Genomic DNA, 17,458 nt, shown 5'->3' with positions numbered 1-17,458 from the left:
ACCACTGACATTACCTGCCCTTTATAGAACCACATTTCTTTCTTTGCCACGTAACCCCCCTTTCTGAAAATAATGTTAGATTTGTGAAGATTTACATGAAGTCCTCGCTCATCTGATTTGCATGCAAGTACATTTAACTGGTTTTGTAAGCCTGTAACCGTGTCTGATAGTAAAATAATATCTGCAAACAGTAAAATAAAAAGTTCAAGCACATCGGGGGAAAGTTGTATACCATGTTTTCCATTCTTAATAATGTCCTGAGCCAGTTCGTTAATGAATAAGGAGAACAAAATGGGACTTGTTATTTCACCTTGTTTTAAACCCTTAAGGCAATGAAAAGCTTCTGAAATCTGACTTCCAATACGAATGCGGGCCTTAACAGTTGTGTACATACTCTTTAGTGTGTTCAGTATATTCCCTTTTACTCCTAATTTGTGTAAAATGGGCCACAATTTGCAATGAGAAATAAGATCAAAGGCTTTCTTAAAATCAATGAACGCAACATACAATTTTTTGTTTTTCAATAGATGTTTTTGAATCATAGCAAAAAGCGTGAAAATGTGGTCAATTGTAGAGTGATCCTTTCGAAAGCCTGCTTGTATCTCGCCAAGAATATTTTTCTCTTCTACAAAAGCTGACAATCGTTTATTTAAGATGTAACTAAAAATTTTGCTACAAATATTTAATAAGGAAATACCTCTGTAGTTATCAGGATCGTGTATATTTCCTTTCTTGTGTATTGGGTGGATCAGGGCTTCTGTCCAAGCTTCTGGATAATGTCCAGATGAAAAGATACTATTAAATAAATGGACGAGAAAATCTGTTACTCTGCCACGTGTGACTGCGGTCTTAAAGATTTCGGGGATAATACCATCAATACCTGCTGCTTTATCATTCCTAAGGTGGTGAATGGCCTCAGTTACCTCCTCTGCAGTTATCTCGGCGTTCAGCCGTGTAACATCATCGTCACAAACAGTAGCATCAGCCGGAAAAGCATTGATTTCAGACTCCTCTTCTTCCTGCCCACCTTCTCCACTACCAAAAACATCTTTAAAATGTTGAACCCAGATTTCCAGTGCAATTTTCCCCATTTGTGTCGTTTTATGTGAAAATTTCTTAACAGCGCCAAAATTTCCCAGAATCATTAACATTGTAAGTTCGTCTCTGGCTTTTCTTTTGAATTCCTTTTCTTTATCGGCCAACAACTTTTTATAATTTTTGCGTGTGTCACAATACGACCTTCTGTCGGGTGAAGACTGGGTACGCCGACAAGTTCGGAGAGCGGACCGAGTGGTCCTCCTCATTTATTTACACTCTGCGTCAAACCACGCACTCCCCTTTCTCATATTTCCTCGCACTGTTTTTTAAAGCACGAGGCGGCAGAAGTTAACATGTCTGTAAAAATATTGACGGCTTCATTTATATCTTGGTGTAGCAGACGATCTGCTTCAACTAGTTTTTGTACATTCTCAGGCCGTTCAAGATTATGTAACAAGACGTACTCTTTGTCTTCTGACCATATAAGTTTGTCGAAACAAGAAAAGGTTTCTTCCCCATGTTCAAAATTTTCTGTACAATAAACATGACAGATTACCGGCATATGCTTGGACTCAATACGTTCCCCAACATACATCTCACGAGGTAATGTACAGAGTGAATGTGAAAACAAAGTAATCTATAACGCTGTTGCCAGTAGAAGACAAGAAAGTATAGCAGCCGTCTTTGTCACCTTCAGTCGTACCATTTAAAATGTGTAGGTCGAAACCTGCACACAAGCATAGCAGATTTTTTCCGTAGCTATTGAGATAATGATCATGAGAAAACCTACGAAAGCTGGTATTTGATTCCGTCCAAAGGTGATTATCATTTACATTATCATTATCGCATCCACCCCGTACAGAGCGGAAGAGATCAACGTCAAAATGCCAAGGAATTTTGTTTGCAATTCTGGCATTTAAGTCTCCACATATGATAAACTGTGCATCAATAATACATTCTAAAATATCTAGTAAGGTACGCTCCAGCATAGAAATACCATCCGCGAATTCACTGTTAGTATAAAATGGGCTGTCAGTAGGGTTCAGGTATACGCAAATCATGAAAACATCTGTATCAGTTCCAAACAGTTCATTGGCCAACTGTAGAATTATTATATTGTTATATGGTGTTGACACTTTTCTAACAAATTTCATCAATTCATTCCTGACGAGAACAATCACTCCTCCACTGTTTCTTCCCTGCTTTGAAAATTTTTGAGCTGGTGCAATATGAGGGGTGTGGGAAGGGAATGCTGTTGAACAAAAGCTATGCATAAACGTTTCAGTGAAACAAATAAAGTCATAATCCGAAACATAGGACAGGAAAGAAGGATCATTTAGTTTGGAGGCAAGACCTTCCACGTTCCATGCCAGTAAAGTCAGCTCACCTGAGGACTGATTTACACTGTCACTGACTACAGGGTCACGGCCTTCACGTCATGTCTTTTTCTTCCCAGCTTTGGTGTCCAACTGCTTTTTGGAGCACGAAGGGGTCACTCAGTCTGTCGGAAGTCTTGCCTGGGTATTACGTGTCTGTCTGTCTGAGTGAGTTTGTTGTGAGTTGCTGTTTGTTGGTGTCCGTGCAGCGCCGCTCTGCTTTCCTCGCACGGACATCACGGGAGGACTGCTGCTACTTCGGTGCGCTGGGGAATCCCCTGTTCTCTTCGCCGTGCTGTTAGGTGCAGGCGTACTTTTCTGGTGCGTTCGTCCTTTTCCACTGTCATCGCATCTTGTTGAGGACGGGCGGGAGGGAGAGGGGTTTCCCGTGCAATCTTGGGTGGGAGGGGAGAGATGGGGGGTCGTCTCCTCATTCCTTGTCGTCGCAGAAAGTACTTGGTCTTGTGAAGTATTTCCTGCGTCTGGTGTCACGTCTGTCTTTGCCGCGTCTTCCGTGTTGGACGGCACCGGGTCTGTAGACTGGTCAGTGCTGGCACAGCTGGCCTCACACACAGCAGGAGAGGGATGGATGCTCGGTTCTTGCTGTTCTGCTGCCAGGGTCAGAGGACTGCTTCTCTCGGGTTCCCTTCTTTCCGGAACATGGTGATGAACAGGCTGTTGGCTGCTAACCTCATGCTGACCACTCTCCATATTGGCGTGACGGACTGGTTGGTCTGTTTGTCCTGCAGAACCCGACAGCACGTGACTGTAAAGCCTCGTGCCGGGAACAACGGGCACACGGTCGGGACTTGGAGTCTGATCGGGGTGGGGATTGGGGGGTTGTAGCTGGTCAGTGGTTGGGATTCGGTCATGAGAATTATCGTGATCGTTACGATGTCTTCCGTCTGCATGTGTCTCCGTGTAGTTACCTCTTCCATCCCGGGGATCTCTGTGACATCTGCCCTCCCACTGTGTGTACCTGGAGGGGGCATGCTCTGCAGATGATCTGTGGTAACCTCTATCGTACCTGTCGTCTGGCTCCCCGTGTTGGTCACGGCGGTAGGTGTGCTGTTCTGTCATTTTGAGATGGCCCCCTACGACGATCCTCTACTTGCAGTCTGCCCCCTCTGAAGTAGGCAATTCGTCCTTGCTGACGGTGGAACTCCACTTCTTCCCTTTGGCGTGGAGTGAGATCTGCTGTGATCCTGACGTTGTCTCTTCGTAGCCGATCCCTGTGATCTCTGTCAGTCAGGATTTCCATTTTGTCTCCCCACCTGTGCATACAGACTATCAGTGGGCGTGGCGAATCTCTGTTTGTTCGATGGCCTCCAATACGATACGTTCTTTCTATATCGTGCTTGTGCCATGTGCGTGATGATGAATGCTGGTTGAGGAGACCCACGACAGTTTGGGTGCTCTTCTGGAAATCTTCCTGGTCCTGTTCTCTGACACCAATGAACTTCAGGGTGCACTGACGGGAATCTTTCTCTAATCCCTCCAGTTGCCGTTCTGCTCTGTCTAAGCGCTCACCTAAGTGGCTCTGGTTGTGCCGAAGTTCATTTATATCTTCTCTATCATGCTGAACCCATTCCTGGAGAGTGGACAAATCAGAAGCCAGACGATCGAAAGCCTGTTCGAGTTTCTCATCTTTTCGTCCATTCGTTGGCACAAATCATCTGCATGGGTTTGAAGAAAGTGCATAAATGTGGTGTGTCGTTGGTCAAGGGAAGCCTGCACTTGTTGCATCACATAGGACAAATAGTCGTTGTTGTATGTGTAGTCACCGTTGTTGTCGTGGGTTGCGCCATAGTTGTAGTCTCTGGGGCCTGGGTTAGTCTCGACGCCGCCACACACTAACAAGAGTAGAAGAAACAGAGTGTACAGCGCTGCGACAGTCACAACAACACACCAGTTTCGTGCCTCTGTTTTCAGTAAACATGGCTGGGTGTGTCGTCCGTTTTCATGTTCACGTCTCCGCTTTTTGAGGGAAATTTGCACAGTCACACCATAAAACTGTCCGACTTTATGTCTGTGGGCTTCTGCTGTTGTTGGCATCGTGATAATACCATGTATTAACTTTTTGCAATTGCTGATGTTGCTCAAATGCCTAGAAAAATAAATAAAACAGAAATAAAATTCTAACACTGACAGAAGAAGAAAACACTTCTTGCCACTCCAAAGAACTTGAGTTCTTTTCTTTGCAATGTTCAGAGTTCACGCAGAGCGCTGCACGGACACGTCTGCTCTCCTCGACGGTCAGCTGTGAACAGAAAGAGAGAGAGAGAGACAGAGAGAGAGAGACAGACAGACAGACAGAGAGAGAGAGAGAGAGAGACAGACAGACAGACAGACAGACAGACAGACAGACAGACAGACAGAGAGAGAGACAAACAGACGGACAGAGAGAGAGACACACACACACACACAGAGACAGAGAGAGAGAGAGAGAGAGAGAGAGAGAGAGAGAGAGAGAGAGAGAGAGAGAGAGAGACTCAGAGGAAAGGAATACCTCATACTGGTCAGCCTCAACAATGGACAGGAGATCAGCAGTGTGGAAGTGGCACAGGACCCTTCGTTTGGGCTTGGGGGCACTGAGGATGACGATCAGTCGGACGGTGGGCTGAAACAGGCACAGCTTCAGTTTTTAAAGGGGACGTCACTGCGTTCGGACAAATCCATACAGGATACACTAACATAATCATGCTAAGCTGATTTCTGATATTCCAGTGTGTATACTACGCACGCAGAAGCTCAAACACGCACGTTAAAGATCCTGTAATCCATGTCAGCGTTTGGTGGGTTATGGAAACAAGAACATACCCAGCATGCACACCCCCGAAAACGGAGTATGGCTGCCTACATGGCGGGGTAAATGAACAAAACGGTCATACACGTAAAATGTTAAATGTTACATGTTTGTCTGAGTGTGTAGGTGTGCGTGCCTGATAACTGATTGAATGACACAGGAAACGAATGTTGAGAGCGCCCAATGGCAGCCGTCAGTCGGCTCTACCCAGGTAGGCAGCCAGTTGTGTAAATGACTTTTTGTGTGTGTAAATAAACGCACTTAGAGCTTGGTCTCCGACCGAGGATAGGCGCTGTGTAAATATCCATATAAATCAATCAATCAATCAATAACCAGGCCCTGATGAGCATGATTTTGTGTACCTGACAGATTAGATTTCGTCTAATTTTGCCAGCGGACATTCACGAATGCTGGCCACGTTTCTTTTCTTTTCTTTCTGCTTCCCCAACCCCCTCCACTCCCCTCCCCCCTCTCCTTCTTTCTTTTCTGCGTTGCCTAGTGCGTGCTGCGCACATGAACTCGATTTATCGTTTCATTCGAATGATTAGACGCTCAGTTTGATTTTCCAGTCAAACGTGGGAGAAAGGGCGAGACGAGGATTCGAACCCACACCCTCACTGACACTGTATTGGCAGATGATCTTAACCATTCTGCCACCCCCCATACTGAAAAAAAAAGAAAGAAGAAAAAAAGAAAAAAAGAAAAGAAAAAAGAAAACCCACAAAGCACAACCAGAAAGGTTTTTTGTTTTTTTTCCAGTGCGCACAATATCGTAGTTCCCTTCTTTCTTTCCTTTCTTTTTTTTTTTTCTCTTCCTTCCTTTCTTACTTTAGTTCTTCCGGTCATTCGTTCTTTCTCTCATTTGTTGTAAAAAGCCCACGTGACAACAAAGGGGCATACCAGGATTGAAATTATAAATATCCATCCCGTCGTAGGAAAAAAAAAGAAAGAAAAAAACAACAACAAAAAAGAAAAAAAAGAAGAAGTCAGGAAAAAATGTCGTTCCAGTATTACCTAAAAAAGATTAAAAAAAAGACATAAAAAAATTGATCCAGTACCACCTAAAATTTAGAAACAAGCAAAGAAAAAAAAGGAGAAAAAGTAAAAAGAAAGACACAGGTAAAAAAAGTAGATAGGTTATATATCTAGTCACATTTATGCGCATATACCTTAAAAAAAAAAAAAAAATCAACCCAGGGCATGCCTCTGATGCTGATTATTACGTCAGTTTTCGCCAGTGGATTAGAAAACAATTTAACGATGACATTAACATGATACTACATAAAGAAAACGTATATATATAATCATACACATGATAACAGGCATACAAAACCAAATTTGCCAACCATCAACAGCATACTGAGAACGCCCAATTATGAAGTACCGAAGAAAACAACAAAAACCGCTTCTACTACTACTCACTGTTGCTACTACTACTACTACTGCTGCTACTGCTGCTGCTGCTGCTTGTGAGCCTGGAGGTGGCGCTGGTGCCAGTAACGGTAGTGGATGTCCTACTATTCTATGTTATTAAGTTGTTTTCTTTTCTTTTATCATTTTTTTTTCGTGAATGTGAAATTCATCCCTTTCCTTTTTTTTTCCTCTCCGTCAGTATACCTACCTTTCTCAGACGCCTCTCATTTTGTAATGCAACCCATTTTTTTTCCATTTAAATTTTAATTGTTTATAATTGAATCACTGGTTTGTTTGTTTGTGTGTGTGTGTGTGTGTGTGTGTGTGTGTGTGTGTGTGTGTGTGTGTGTGTGTTTGGGTTTTTTCGGTTGTTTTTTTTTGTGTGTGACTCACTTGTGTAAACAAAGTGAGTCTATGTTTTAACCCGGTGTTCGGTTGTCTGTGTGTGTGTGTGTGTGTGTGTGTGTGTGTGTGTGTGTGTGTGTGTGTGTGTGTGTGTGTGTGTGTGTCTGTGTGTGTGTGTGTCTGTGTATCCGTGGTAAACTTTAACATTGATATTTTCTCTGCAACTACTTTGTCAGTTGACACCAAATTTGGTATAAAAATAGGAAACATTCAGTTCTTTCCAGTCATCTTGTTTAAAACAATATTGCGCTTCTGGGATGGGCACAAAAAAAAAAAAAAGATTGAAGCCTAATTATATGCAAACTGCATTTACTGTTATATTTATATTTTTTGTATTCTCTAAACTTGGCACTTTGATCTGATATTCTGACCCAACAGCTAGAGCAGTCATTATTATCATTTTTTGTTCAAACAGGAACTTCTTTTGCTAAGCATGGAAGTTTTATTTATTTTGCAAACGTTTTGGTGCAGATAGTAAAAAAGGGAAATTACTCTGTAATGCTAGTGGAGTTAATTTGCTTTAAACTGATATTTCTCATCTTAAACATTACATTTTGAAACAAGAGAGGCAAGGTCTTCAAGACTCACTTGTGATGCACTTAAGAAAAATCCAAGCTTTTTATGTATTGAGTATAATTTAAAAATGTAATGTTTAAGATGAGAAAGATCAGTTTAAAGCAAACTAAGTTCCCCAGCAGAGTAATTTCCCTTGTTTTACTGTCTACACCAAAACGTTTGCAATAAATAAAACTTCCATGCTTAGCAAAAGAAATTCCTGTTTGAACAAAAAATGATAATAATGACAGATCTTTTGTTGGGTCGAATATCAGATCAAAGTACCAAGTTTAGAGAATACAAAAAATATAAATATAACAGTAAATGCATTATACTCAATACATAAAAAGCTTGGATTTTTTTTTAAAGTGTATCACAAGTGAGTCTTGAAGGCCTTGCCTTTCTTGTTTAACATGATATTTATTATTCTTTTTCCAACTACTTTTGATCGAGCTATTTAGTTAGTCAGGATTAAGAGACTTAAAAAAAAAATCTTTTATAGTAGATAAACATGCAATTGCAATTCATTTGGAAAGTGGACACTGCTCTGAGCGAATACATGGCAGTAGTGATTTTACTATCTTCTTCTTCTTCTGCGTTTTCTCGTATGCACAAGAGTGGGCTTTTACGTGTATGACCGTTTTTACCCCACCATGTAGGCAGCCATACTCCGTTTTCGGGGGTGTGCATGCTGGGTATGTTCTTGTTTCCATAACCCACTGAACGCTGACATGGATTACAGGATCTTTAACGTGCGTATTTGATCTTCTGCTTGCATATACACACGAAGGGGGTTCAGGCACTAGCAGGTCTGCACATATGTTGACCTGGGAGATCGTAAAAATCTCCACCCTTTACCCACCAGGCGCCGTCACCGTGATTCGAACCCGGGACCCTCAGATTGAAAGTCCAACGCTTTAACCATTCGGCTATTGCGCCCGTCATTTCGCTATCAGAACATGTAGATCATTGTGTGCTTGCGCCATAACAGCTGCGTAAAAGTGGATTTTCGTGACCCTGGTAACGTGTTTGAAAATCATCCTGTGAGGAAGGAAAGAGACTGTTTCGAAAATTTGGAAAACATAATAGATTGATGTGTTTGTTTTTCTTCCCTCTCTCTGTCCCTGTCTCTGTCTCTGCCTCTCTCTCTCTCTCTCTCTCTATATATATATATATACATCATACTCAAGGCTTTCTAGGAATAAAACCACAGGTGAATGGAGCAGCCAGGGGCCGTATTTTCTTAAGAGACCATCGTACCGGCGGGAAATGTGTACCTGCGGGTAATCTGCCTGAGGCAAGGCAAACTGCCCGAGGGTAAGCATTATCTGGTATTCAGGAACACAAGAGCCTGCCAGCGGGTCTACAAACCCAAAGACAATTTACCCTTACTATCTGCCAAGGGTGACTGCCCACGAAGCAGAAGTAAATATAGCGAATCCTTTCGTTACTTTTTGTCAAGCGAAAACAGGCGTTTAGCGTAGAGACCGTGTCTTGAGTAGTTATGTCTTATTCTTTGTTCGCTTGGCAGTCAAAAATGACGCATTGAAACTGGTAGACGTCACTATATTCCACATGAATTACGTATGTAGCCGTGAAGCCAGTGTATTCGGACACACACACACACACACACACACACAAAAGATGGAAAGCCTGAAATTAGCAGATCGTCGAAATTAATTCATCCCAGAGAAATATTTGAATCCGAACTCCGTTAAACGATTTTATTTTTGCAATTAGCTGAAAAACAGGGAGGGCAGTGTGTTTGAAATCTGGGGATGGGGTAGGGTGGGAGTGAATTCATCAGAATGCGAAAGTGCACCACAGATTCCACATGATGCTCACTCTCAGCAATGCTTTGCCACTGAAGCTTTTTAATCTTTTTTAATCGTCACAATATGTGAAGGGAGAAACTGTGGTGCAGTGTGAAGTAAAACAGCATGTACAAAAGGGAATCCCGGATATTTTTTAATCATAGCCGACGAGTTATTCAATTCAATTCAATTCAAAATACTTTATCATCTGCTTCAACCAAAAACAGAAATTTTTCTTAAGGCTCACTTAAAATAAAATGCCCGTCAGCAAAAATCAAAGAGAAAACAAACAAACAAACAAACAACAACAACAACAAAACCCCAAACAATTGACACACCCTTCACTTATCAACATGCACACATCAATTATTATGTAAAAAGAAAAAGAAAACATGTGGGTAAGATACTGTCACACTATGATTTAGAGTGTAACAGCTGTGTGTGTGTTGTGTGTGTGTCCGTGCGTGTGCATGCATCGTTTTGGTGCCTGAGTGCACTTAGCGTGTCTTGAATACGAAGATAAAGCAAATAAACTGGCAACTTACACATTTGTCAATAACTGAAATATAGAAAACAAGACAAGACAGGGCAGGACAAGACGAGACGTTCATTTCAGTAAAATCCTGTTAGATGTTTCATGCAACTTAACTCTCCATACGAACGGCGAAAGAGACGACGTGAACAGCGCTTCACCCCAATTATCACCATCAAAATATTGCAAGCGGAAGGCTCTTATACTGAAGAGGTGAATGTTGACAAACAATACCGCAAGTCTGATGACGGAAGCTAAACGTTGGGTCGTTGAGACACCCACTGGACATCCGAGGGGTCCGTGTAGAGGATAAGAGAGAACTGGCCGTACTGGGTGAGTTAAACAAAATATGAAATACATCTGGCACTGTGCTGACAGCTACAACAGCCAGTCGTCAGTTAAGAGATACATTCACGGGGAATAAACGGAACCCCTATACATCTATCAAGCAACAGATAAGATCTGGTGTTTATTGAGTTCATGCTAGAAGTGAAAGGGTATTTATCATCAGTATAATAATGATGCTTTCACAAGAAGATAAAAACAACAACCAAACAAACAAAAAAACAACAACAACAACAAAAAACAACAACCTCCACTCAGAGAGATGCATTTTGTCGAGGTATACCCAGATCAGAATGCATTTATTGTAATCTTCAGGGAAGTGACTAAACAGGTCAACAAACATTTGTTTTTATGTGTGAACAGTAGGTGGAATTTTAATGCAACGGGTATTTTAGAGAAAAAAAGAGAGGCAAATATGCATTTCTTCCATCTTCTGCGGTTGAACTACAGGTTTTTTTTCTTAAAATACAGGGCCCAGGTCTAAACAGCCAAACTCCGAGTTTCGGTTTTGGGACTCGGCTGAACTCATAGAACAAGAAATGTTATCAGTCAAACGAATATTTATCTAAAACGAACATATCGTAATTAAAAAAAAAAAACACACAAAAAACCCCGACTGCTGTATTACTTGTTTCTGACGGATTTATGCTGCAACGACAACAACGAAAAGAACTAAGGATGACGATAACAGCAATAAGAACATGGAGGGAGGGAGGGAGAGCTGAGGATTTGACCCCCCCCCAAAAAAAAAAAACAACAAACAAACAAAAAAACAAACACAAAAAAACACGAAAAAAAAAAAGAAAAAACAACAACAAACAAACAAAAAACTGCGATCATATCTAATCCAATCACCATTCGTCTCAGTGATAACGACTGTCTTCTACGCAAGTGTATGGAATCTAAATGCCCATGGATAAATAAAACAATAAAGCAGTTTTGCACACACACACACACACACACACACACACACACACACACACACACACACACACACACACACAGTGACACTCCCAAACTCACCCCCAGCCCCCAACACACACACACACATGAATTTGAACAAATCACTGAACGTCAACCGACCCAGAATCAGCTGAATGACAACCGGTATACACATTAATTAATCTACAAACCACTTACTTTGCTTGGCTCTCTGTCGTCGTGATAAGCAGCATACACGGCCACGCCCTCTCCAATCTTGACCAATGAGCTGTTGGTAAAATCTTCCTCCACCAATGGCTCTTCGCCTATGCCCTGGACGTCCATCATGTGATCGCTCGGTAAGAGTATGCCGTCAGAGAAAGTGGCGGGGGGGACCCTGTTGAACGGCTGGCGATAGAATCGTTCTTGCTGATGGCGAAGTCTTCTGCCTCTCTGTGCCTCGCGTTGCTGCTCGGCTTCGTGGCTCAGTAGACCGCCAGGGTAGTGTCGGCTTGACATCCGTTCGCCATCTTGACGGTCACGAACCTCGTTGTGGATTTTAACACTCTGTTGGTCACTGGAGATTTCGGGAAATTTCTGGAAAGGACGACTGAGATGTTCACCCGTTTCCGGGCGATGTTGATCAAAACCGCCACCACCATGTCGCGGGTGATTATTATTAGAGATGTCGTCACTACCTTGAGGGCGACGATCATCAGAAGTCTCACCTTGAGGATGACGATGATTGGAAAACTTCCCGTCTGGTGGGTGACTATCGTCACGAATTTCAACACCTTGAGGGCGACCGTGGTCAGACACATCTCCGTGTTGTTGGTGACGATAATCACGACTTTCACCGCTAACTTGTGCATTGTAATTGTTAAACACATCCCCATCTTGTGAATGACGATAATTAGACACATCTCCATCTTGTGTATGACGATGCTCAGGAGTTTCACCACCTTGTGGACGACGATTGTTGGGCACATCGTAAGTAATATCGCCACCACCATGTGTGCGACGGTAGCTAGACACGTCACCTGTTTGTGGATGACGGTAGCTGGATACATCCCCAACCTGTGGGTGATGAAGATCAGATGCCTCACGATCCGGCCCGTGACGATGACTACGGATTTCAACCCCCATCACCTGACTAAGATGACCAGACATTCTGACATCTTGCGTGTGAATATGACCACCACGAACTTCCTCCTCCTTCTCCCGAAGATGGATGGACTTTCTCCCACCTTGAGCTGGAAGCTGGCTACGAATTTCAAAGCCCTTCACCCGGAGGTGACTGCCCACTTCGTCATCTCGCAGGCGATCACGAACATCGTCACCCTCCTTCATCTGAAGACGAACAGACACTTGCGGTTGGTGTCGATGCTCTGAGATCTCACCACGGCGATCTTCCACCAAGCGCGGCTCATGCTGTCGTTGTTGTTGTTGTTGATGTTGTTGTTGTTGGTCGAATAAGATCACTGTTCCCTGAGAGTTGAGGTGCTGTTGAGGCTTCCCGTGACGGAAGCCGGTCTTGGCGTTGCGCGCAGCAGCAGCTGCGATGCCTTCAGCTTGGGTGAGCCTGGACTTGACGTGGGAGATTTCTTTCTCCAGCTGCGTCATGCCGGCCTCCAGCTGTCTCAGCTGAAGCTTCAGAGTCCGGGGTACCTGGGGCTGAAAGAGGACATGGAGGTATTATTTGACACTGCTGAAAAAAAAAGACTGCAAACTACCTTGTAAGTAATGACACTGCTGAAAATACTGCACAGCTACCTTGTAAACAATGACACTGCTGAAAATACTGCACAGCTACCTTGTAAATAATGACACTGCTGAAAATACTGCACAGCTACCTTGTAAACAATGACACTGCTGAAAATACTGCACAGCTACCTTGTAAATAATGACACTGCTGAAAATACTGCACAGCTACCTTGTAAGTAATGACACTGCTGAAAATACTGCACAGCTACCTTGTAAGTAATGACACTGCTGAAAATACTGCACAGCTACCTTGTAAGTAATGACACTGCTACCTTGTAAGTAATGACACTGCTGAAAATACTGCACAGCTACCTTGTAAGTAATGACACTGCTGAAAATACTGCACAGCTACCTTGTAAGTAATGACACTACTGAAAATATTGTAAAGCACCTTGTAAATACCCAAAATATGGTAAACGCCCACCTCTCATTTTCGGTTAAAAACTAAAAGCTGGTAAAATACGACATTGTAAAAACCCAGAGTACAGTAAACGCCCATCCTCCATTTAGGGTTAAATACTAAGAATTGCATTTACTTCCTTGAAAATGCACAAAATCATCGTTTTTTTGTTTGTTTGTTTGTTTTATATCGAGCTGGTTAGTTTGCTGTTCTCTGTGTGCGAATGTCTCAGAACTGAATCCCTTTTTTTTTTCTCAAGATACTGTTGAAATCTTTTCTTTCAGTCCAGCCTTTGAAAAGGGTCCTTAGGTTTCCGTTGTCAAACGTAGGAGTTGTCAACTACTTTATAGACAATGCGTAACAGACACCACGCTCTCTCGATGAAGTCCTTTGGGCGAAACTTAGAGAGAAAAAAGGAGGATAACTCTTTTCTTTGGGGTTTAACATTTTTTGTTGTTCTCTTTCGAGACTGTACCCCCGTTGAGTCATTTTCATTGAGTGGTGCCAGCAAGTTTAGGATTTATCTTGTGTTAAAAAGTGTTATATATATATATATATATATATATATATATATATATATATATATATATATATATATATTGTCTGGTTGCTTTGCTGTTGTTGTTGACGATGATGATGATGATAATTTTTCTTTTCTGTCCATTAAGTGACATCCCTTTCCCCCAACATTTATGCATCGTGTGTTTTGAAAACGTGTTGGTTGTGTGTTTGTTTGCATAAAGTTGAAAATGTTTTTAATTTGTTTTTAAATTATAATTTTATGCGTCCATCATGCGATAGAAAATGTCATTATTTTGTTTTTCAGAAAAGAAAGTGTGATATGAGAAAGTGGAACGTGAAGTGGTGAGACATCTCATTGAAGAGAAGAAGACGGGCGCAATAGCCGAGTGGTTAAAGCGTTGGACTGTCAATCTGAGGGTCCCGGGTTCGAATCACGGTGACGGCGCCTGGTGGGTAAAGGGTGGAGATTTTTACGATCTCCCAGGTCAACATAAGTGCAGACCTGCTAGTGCCTGAACCCCCTTCGTGTGTATATGCAAGCAGATGATCAAATACGCACGTTAAAGATCCTGTAATCCATGTCAGCGTTCGGTGGGTTATGGAAACAAGAACATACCCAGCATGCACACCCCCGAAAACGGAGTATGGCTGCCTACATGGCGGGGTCAAAACGGTCATACACGTAAAAGCCCACTCGTGTGCATACGAGTGAACGCAGAAGAAGAAAAGAAGATTGAAGAGAAGAAGAAAATGTGGGCCTACGTGCTTGTCTGTTAGGTCTTATTTGTGGAAGGCGCAAATGTTATTTTTGTTGGATACCACCCTATACTGGATTTCTTTGTAACGACCAAGGAAACAGAGCAGCAAAGAAGGGAGTAATGCGACTAAGCCATTATTGTCCTTAGTAGGGGGCTTAGTAGGTGGTGTCCTAAGTACGTTAAAACAGAACAGGCACCACTGAACACCACCGAAGCGACTCAGCAGCAGTGCAGGGTCTCCTCTGGTGTGTGGTCTCTTGGCGACCTAACATCGATGGTTCCCTGTGGACTGCCGACGCTGGAACTGCGACGGACGATCCCGGGTGTGGCTGTGTATGGGGGAATCTAAATGAGCGGCGTGGGAGTAACGCCACTGAAACGGCGCAGATGATGGGGCAGCAAAAAAAAAAAAAAAAAAAAGAAAAAAAAAGGGAGTAATGAATTTTACAGTTAGTATAAAAAGCTTTGCCCGTTGTCATACCATGAAATGAGCAATGTGCTAGAAAAAAGACTTATGTTAAGTGCTTCCTTTTTACTCTAAAACCTCTTTTAGTGGACTATCTAAGATTCTGGTCCGATGTGCAGGTTAGTTTTAGTTTAATTTTCAGACTATCATCTGATTAATTACGGACTAATTGCTGCCATAATGTCAAGCCCATTTGCTTCAGTGGTGTGACAGTTAAGCATATATAGGTAATATACTTTTTGACTTTGATTTAATGAAGCATCATCTGCAGGACAGTGTGTCATCACAGGTCTCTGTGAACGTTGATTTTTGTTTTTTTGTTTTTTTGCATTCATTATCGGCTGTTACACTCGTTAAAATAACGAGGTCCATTGATCAATTATCTGTAGTTGTACTTAAATATCTAAATGAAATATTCATCTTCCTTCTACTGGTTTCCCTCAACTCACCATTCAACCTCCCCTCCCCCTCCTCCTATCCTACCTCCTAAACGATAATATACGAATGTGAAAGTCAATGCTGTAACAATATTTCTACAGTCATCAGAATGTGTGAATGGACATTACACAAATTTTCCTTCTTGGTCGTATCATTAAAAAAGTAAAGAAAGAATGAAGGTATAAAAAAAAGAAAAAAAAAGAACCTGTCTCTCATCCCGGATTATCCATCTGTCTGTCTGCCTGTCTGTTACTCAGTGTCTCTCTGTCTATCTTCGTTAAGGTCTGTCTTTGTTTCAGCTTGTCCGTCTGTATGTCTGTCTGTCTTTCTCTGTTTTTGGACCATCTTATCCCTGGATCGATGTGTTTTGTCGCACATATAAACAAACACATTCACGCACGTTTTGGCACACACACACACACGCGCGCGCGCACACACACACATACATACACACCACAACAACAACACCACACAAACACCACAATACCACACACACACACACACACACACACACACCACACCACACACACACAACCCCACCCGCTCACCCACCCACCCACACATACAAAGACAGACAGACACCAATCACACATACAAACACACACACACCACAAACACCCCCTACACACACACACACACACACACGCACGCACGCACACGCACACACAAAGACAGACAGACACCAATCACACACACACACATACACACACACGCACACACACACACACAATCCCCACCCCCTGCCCCTACACCCACACTCACACAAACAACCCCACAACGCCCCCCCCATCTCCTCACCCCCCTCCCTCTCCATCCTCCATCACCCCCCCCCCCTCACCCCCCCCCCCCCCCCACATTTTTTTTTTTTTTTAAAATATTTTACCTGAAGCAGGTTGCTGACATTGCCGACGAAGCGAAGAGCCGAGGAGGAGGGGGACAGGAGAGGAGAAGGCGGCTCCAGCAGTCTGGCACCGTCGAGGCTGATGCTGGCGGCATCCCCCCCGCCCCCGCCCCCGCCCCCGACCCCACCTCCACCACCACCACTGGAGTCCCCACGACCTACCGTGAAAGGGTCCAGGCGCTGATGAAAGACGAGCAGAACGACGAGGTAGACGATGCACAGAAGCACCACCGCATGGGACCACCATCGTCGCCGCATCGTCGTCTTAAACGTCTCGTCGTTGTCGCTGTCACTGGTGGTGGTGGTGGTGGTTGGGGTGGTGGTGGTGTTAGATCACAACTGTTGGTGCTAGCTGTTCTTGTGGTTGTGGCGGTGGTGGTGCTGTTGTTGTTGTTGTGGTGGTGGTGGTGTTGATAGATCACACTGAGGGTGATAGCTGTCCCCGTGATTGATGCTGTGGTGGTGGTGGTGGTGGTGGTGGTAGATCACTCTGTGGTTGTTAGATGTCCCCGTGGCTGTTGTTGCTGTGGTAGTGGTGGTGGTGCTGTTGTGGTGTTGGTGGCGGTGGCGATGATGGATCACACTGTGTGTTATCTGTCCCCAGGGTTGTTGCTGTGGTGGTGGTGGTGGAGGTGGTGGTGGTGGGTGTCGATGTTAGATCACACTGTGGGTGTTAGCTGTCCCCGTGGCTGCTGCTGTGGTGATGGTGGTGGTGTTGTGTGGTGGTGGTGTTGGTGGTAATGGTGGTGGTGGTGGTGGCGATGATAGATCACACTGTGGGTGTTAGCTGTCCCCGTGGTTGTCGCTGCGGTGGTGGTGGTGGTGATGGTGGTGGTGGGGATGGTGGTGGCGGTGGTGGTGGTAGATCACACTGTGGTTGTTAACTGTCCCCGTGGTTGCTGTGGTGGTGGTGGTGCTGCTGCTGCTGATGCTGCTGTTGTGGTGGTGGAGGTGGTGGCGATGATAGATCACACTGTGGGTGTCAGCTGTCCCCGTGGTTGTCG

General features: G+C 43.6%; 1 protein-coding gene across 1 annotated transcript in view; it reads right to left on the bottom strand.

Annotated features, from left to right (window-relative positions):
• Window positions 1–11,567, bottom strand: part of LOC143283225 (beta-1,4-galactosyltransferase galt-1-like) — a 23,813-nt gene extending 12,246 nt beyond the window's left edge. The window contains exons 1-2 of the mRNA XM_076589400.1: window positions 11,425–11,567; window positions 4,924–5,034 (exon numbers count right to left, since the gene is read on the bottom strand). Coding sequence (XP_076445515.1) covers window positions 4,924–5,034; window positions 11,425–11,553 — 240 coding nt within the window. The 5' untranslated portion in view covers window positions 11,554–11,567. The remainder of the gene's footprint in view (window positions 1–4,923; window positions 5,035–11,424) is intronic.
• Window positions 11,568–17,458: the final 5,891 nt, after the last annotated feature.

This window comes from Babylonia areolata, chromosome 6, assembly GCF_041734735.1.
Source record: "Babylonia areolata isolate BAREFJ2019XMU chromosome 6, ASM4173473v1, whole genome shotgun sequence".
Classification (NCBI taxonomy): Eukaryota; Metazoa; Mollusca; class Gastropoda; order Neogastropoda; family Buccinidae; genus Babylonia; species Babylonia areolata.
Note: the sequence above shows the minus strand (reverse complement) of the source record. Positions and strands in the feature narration are given on the sequence as shown.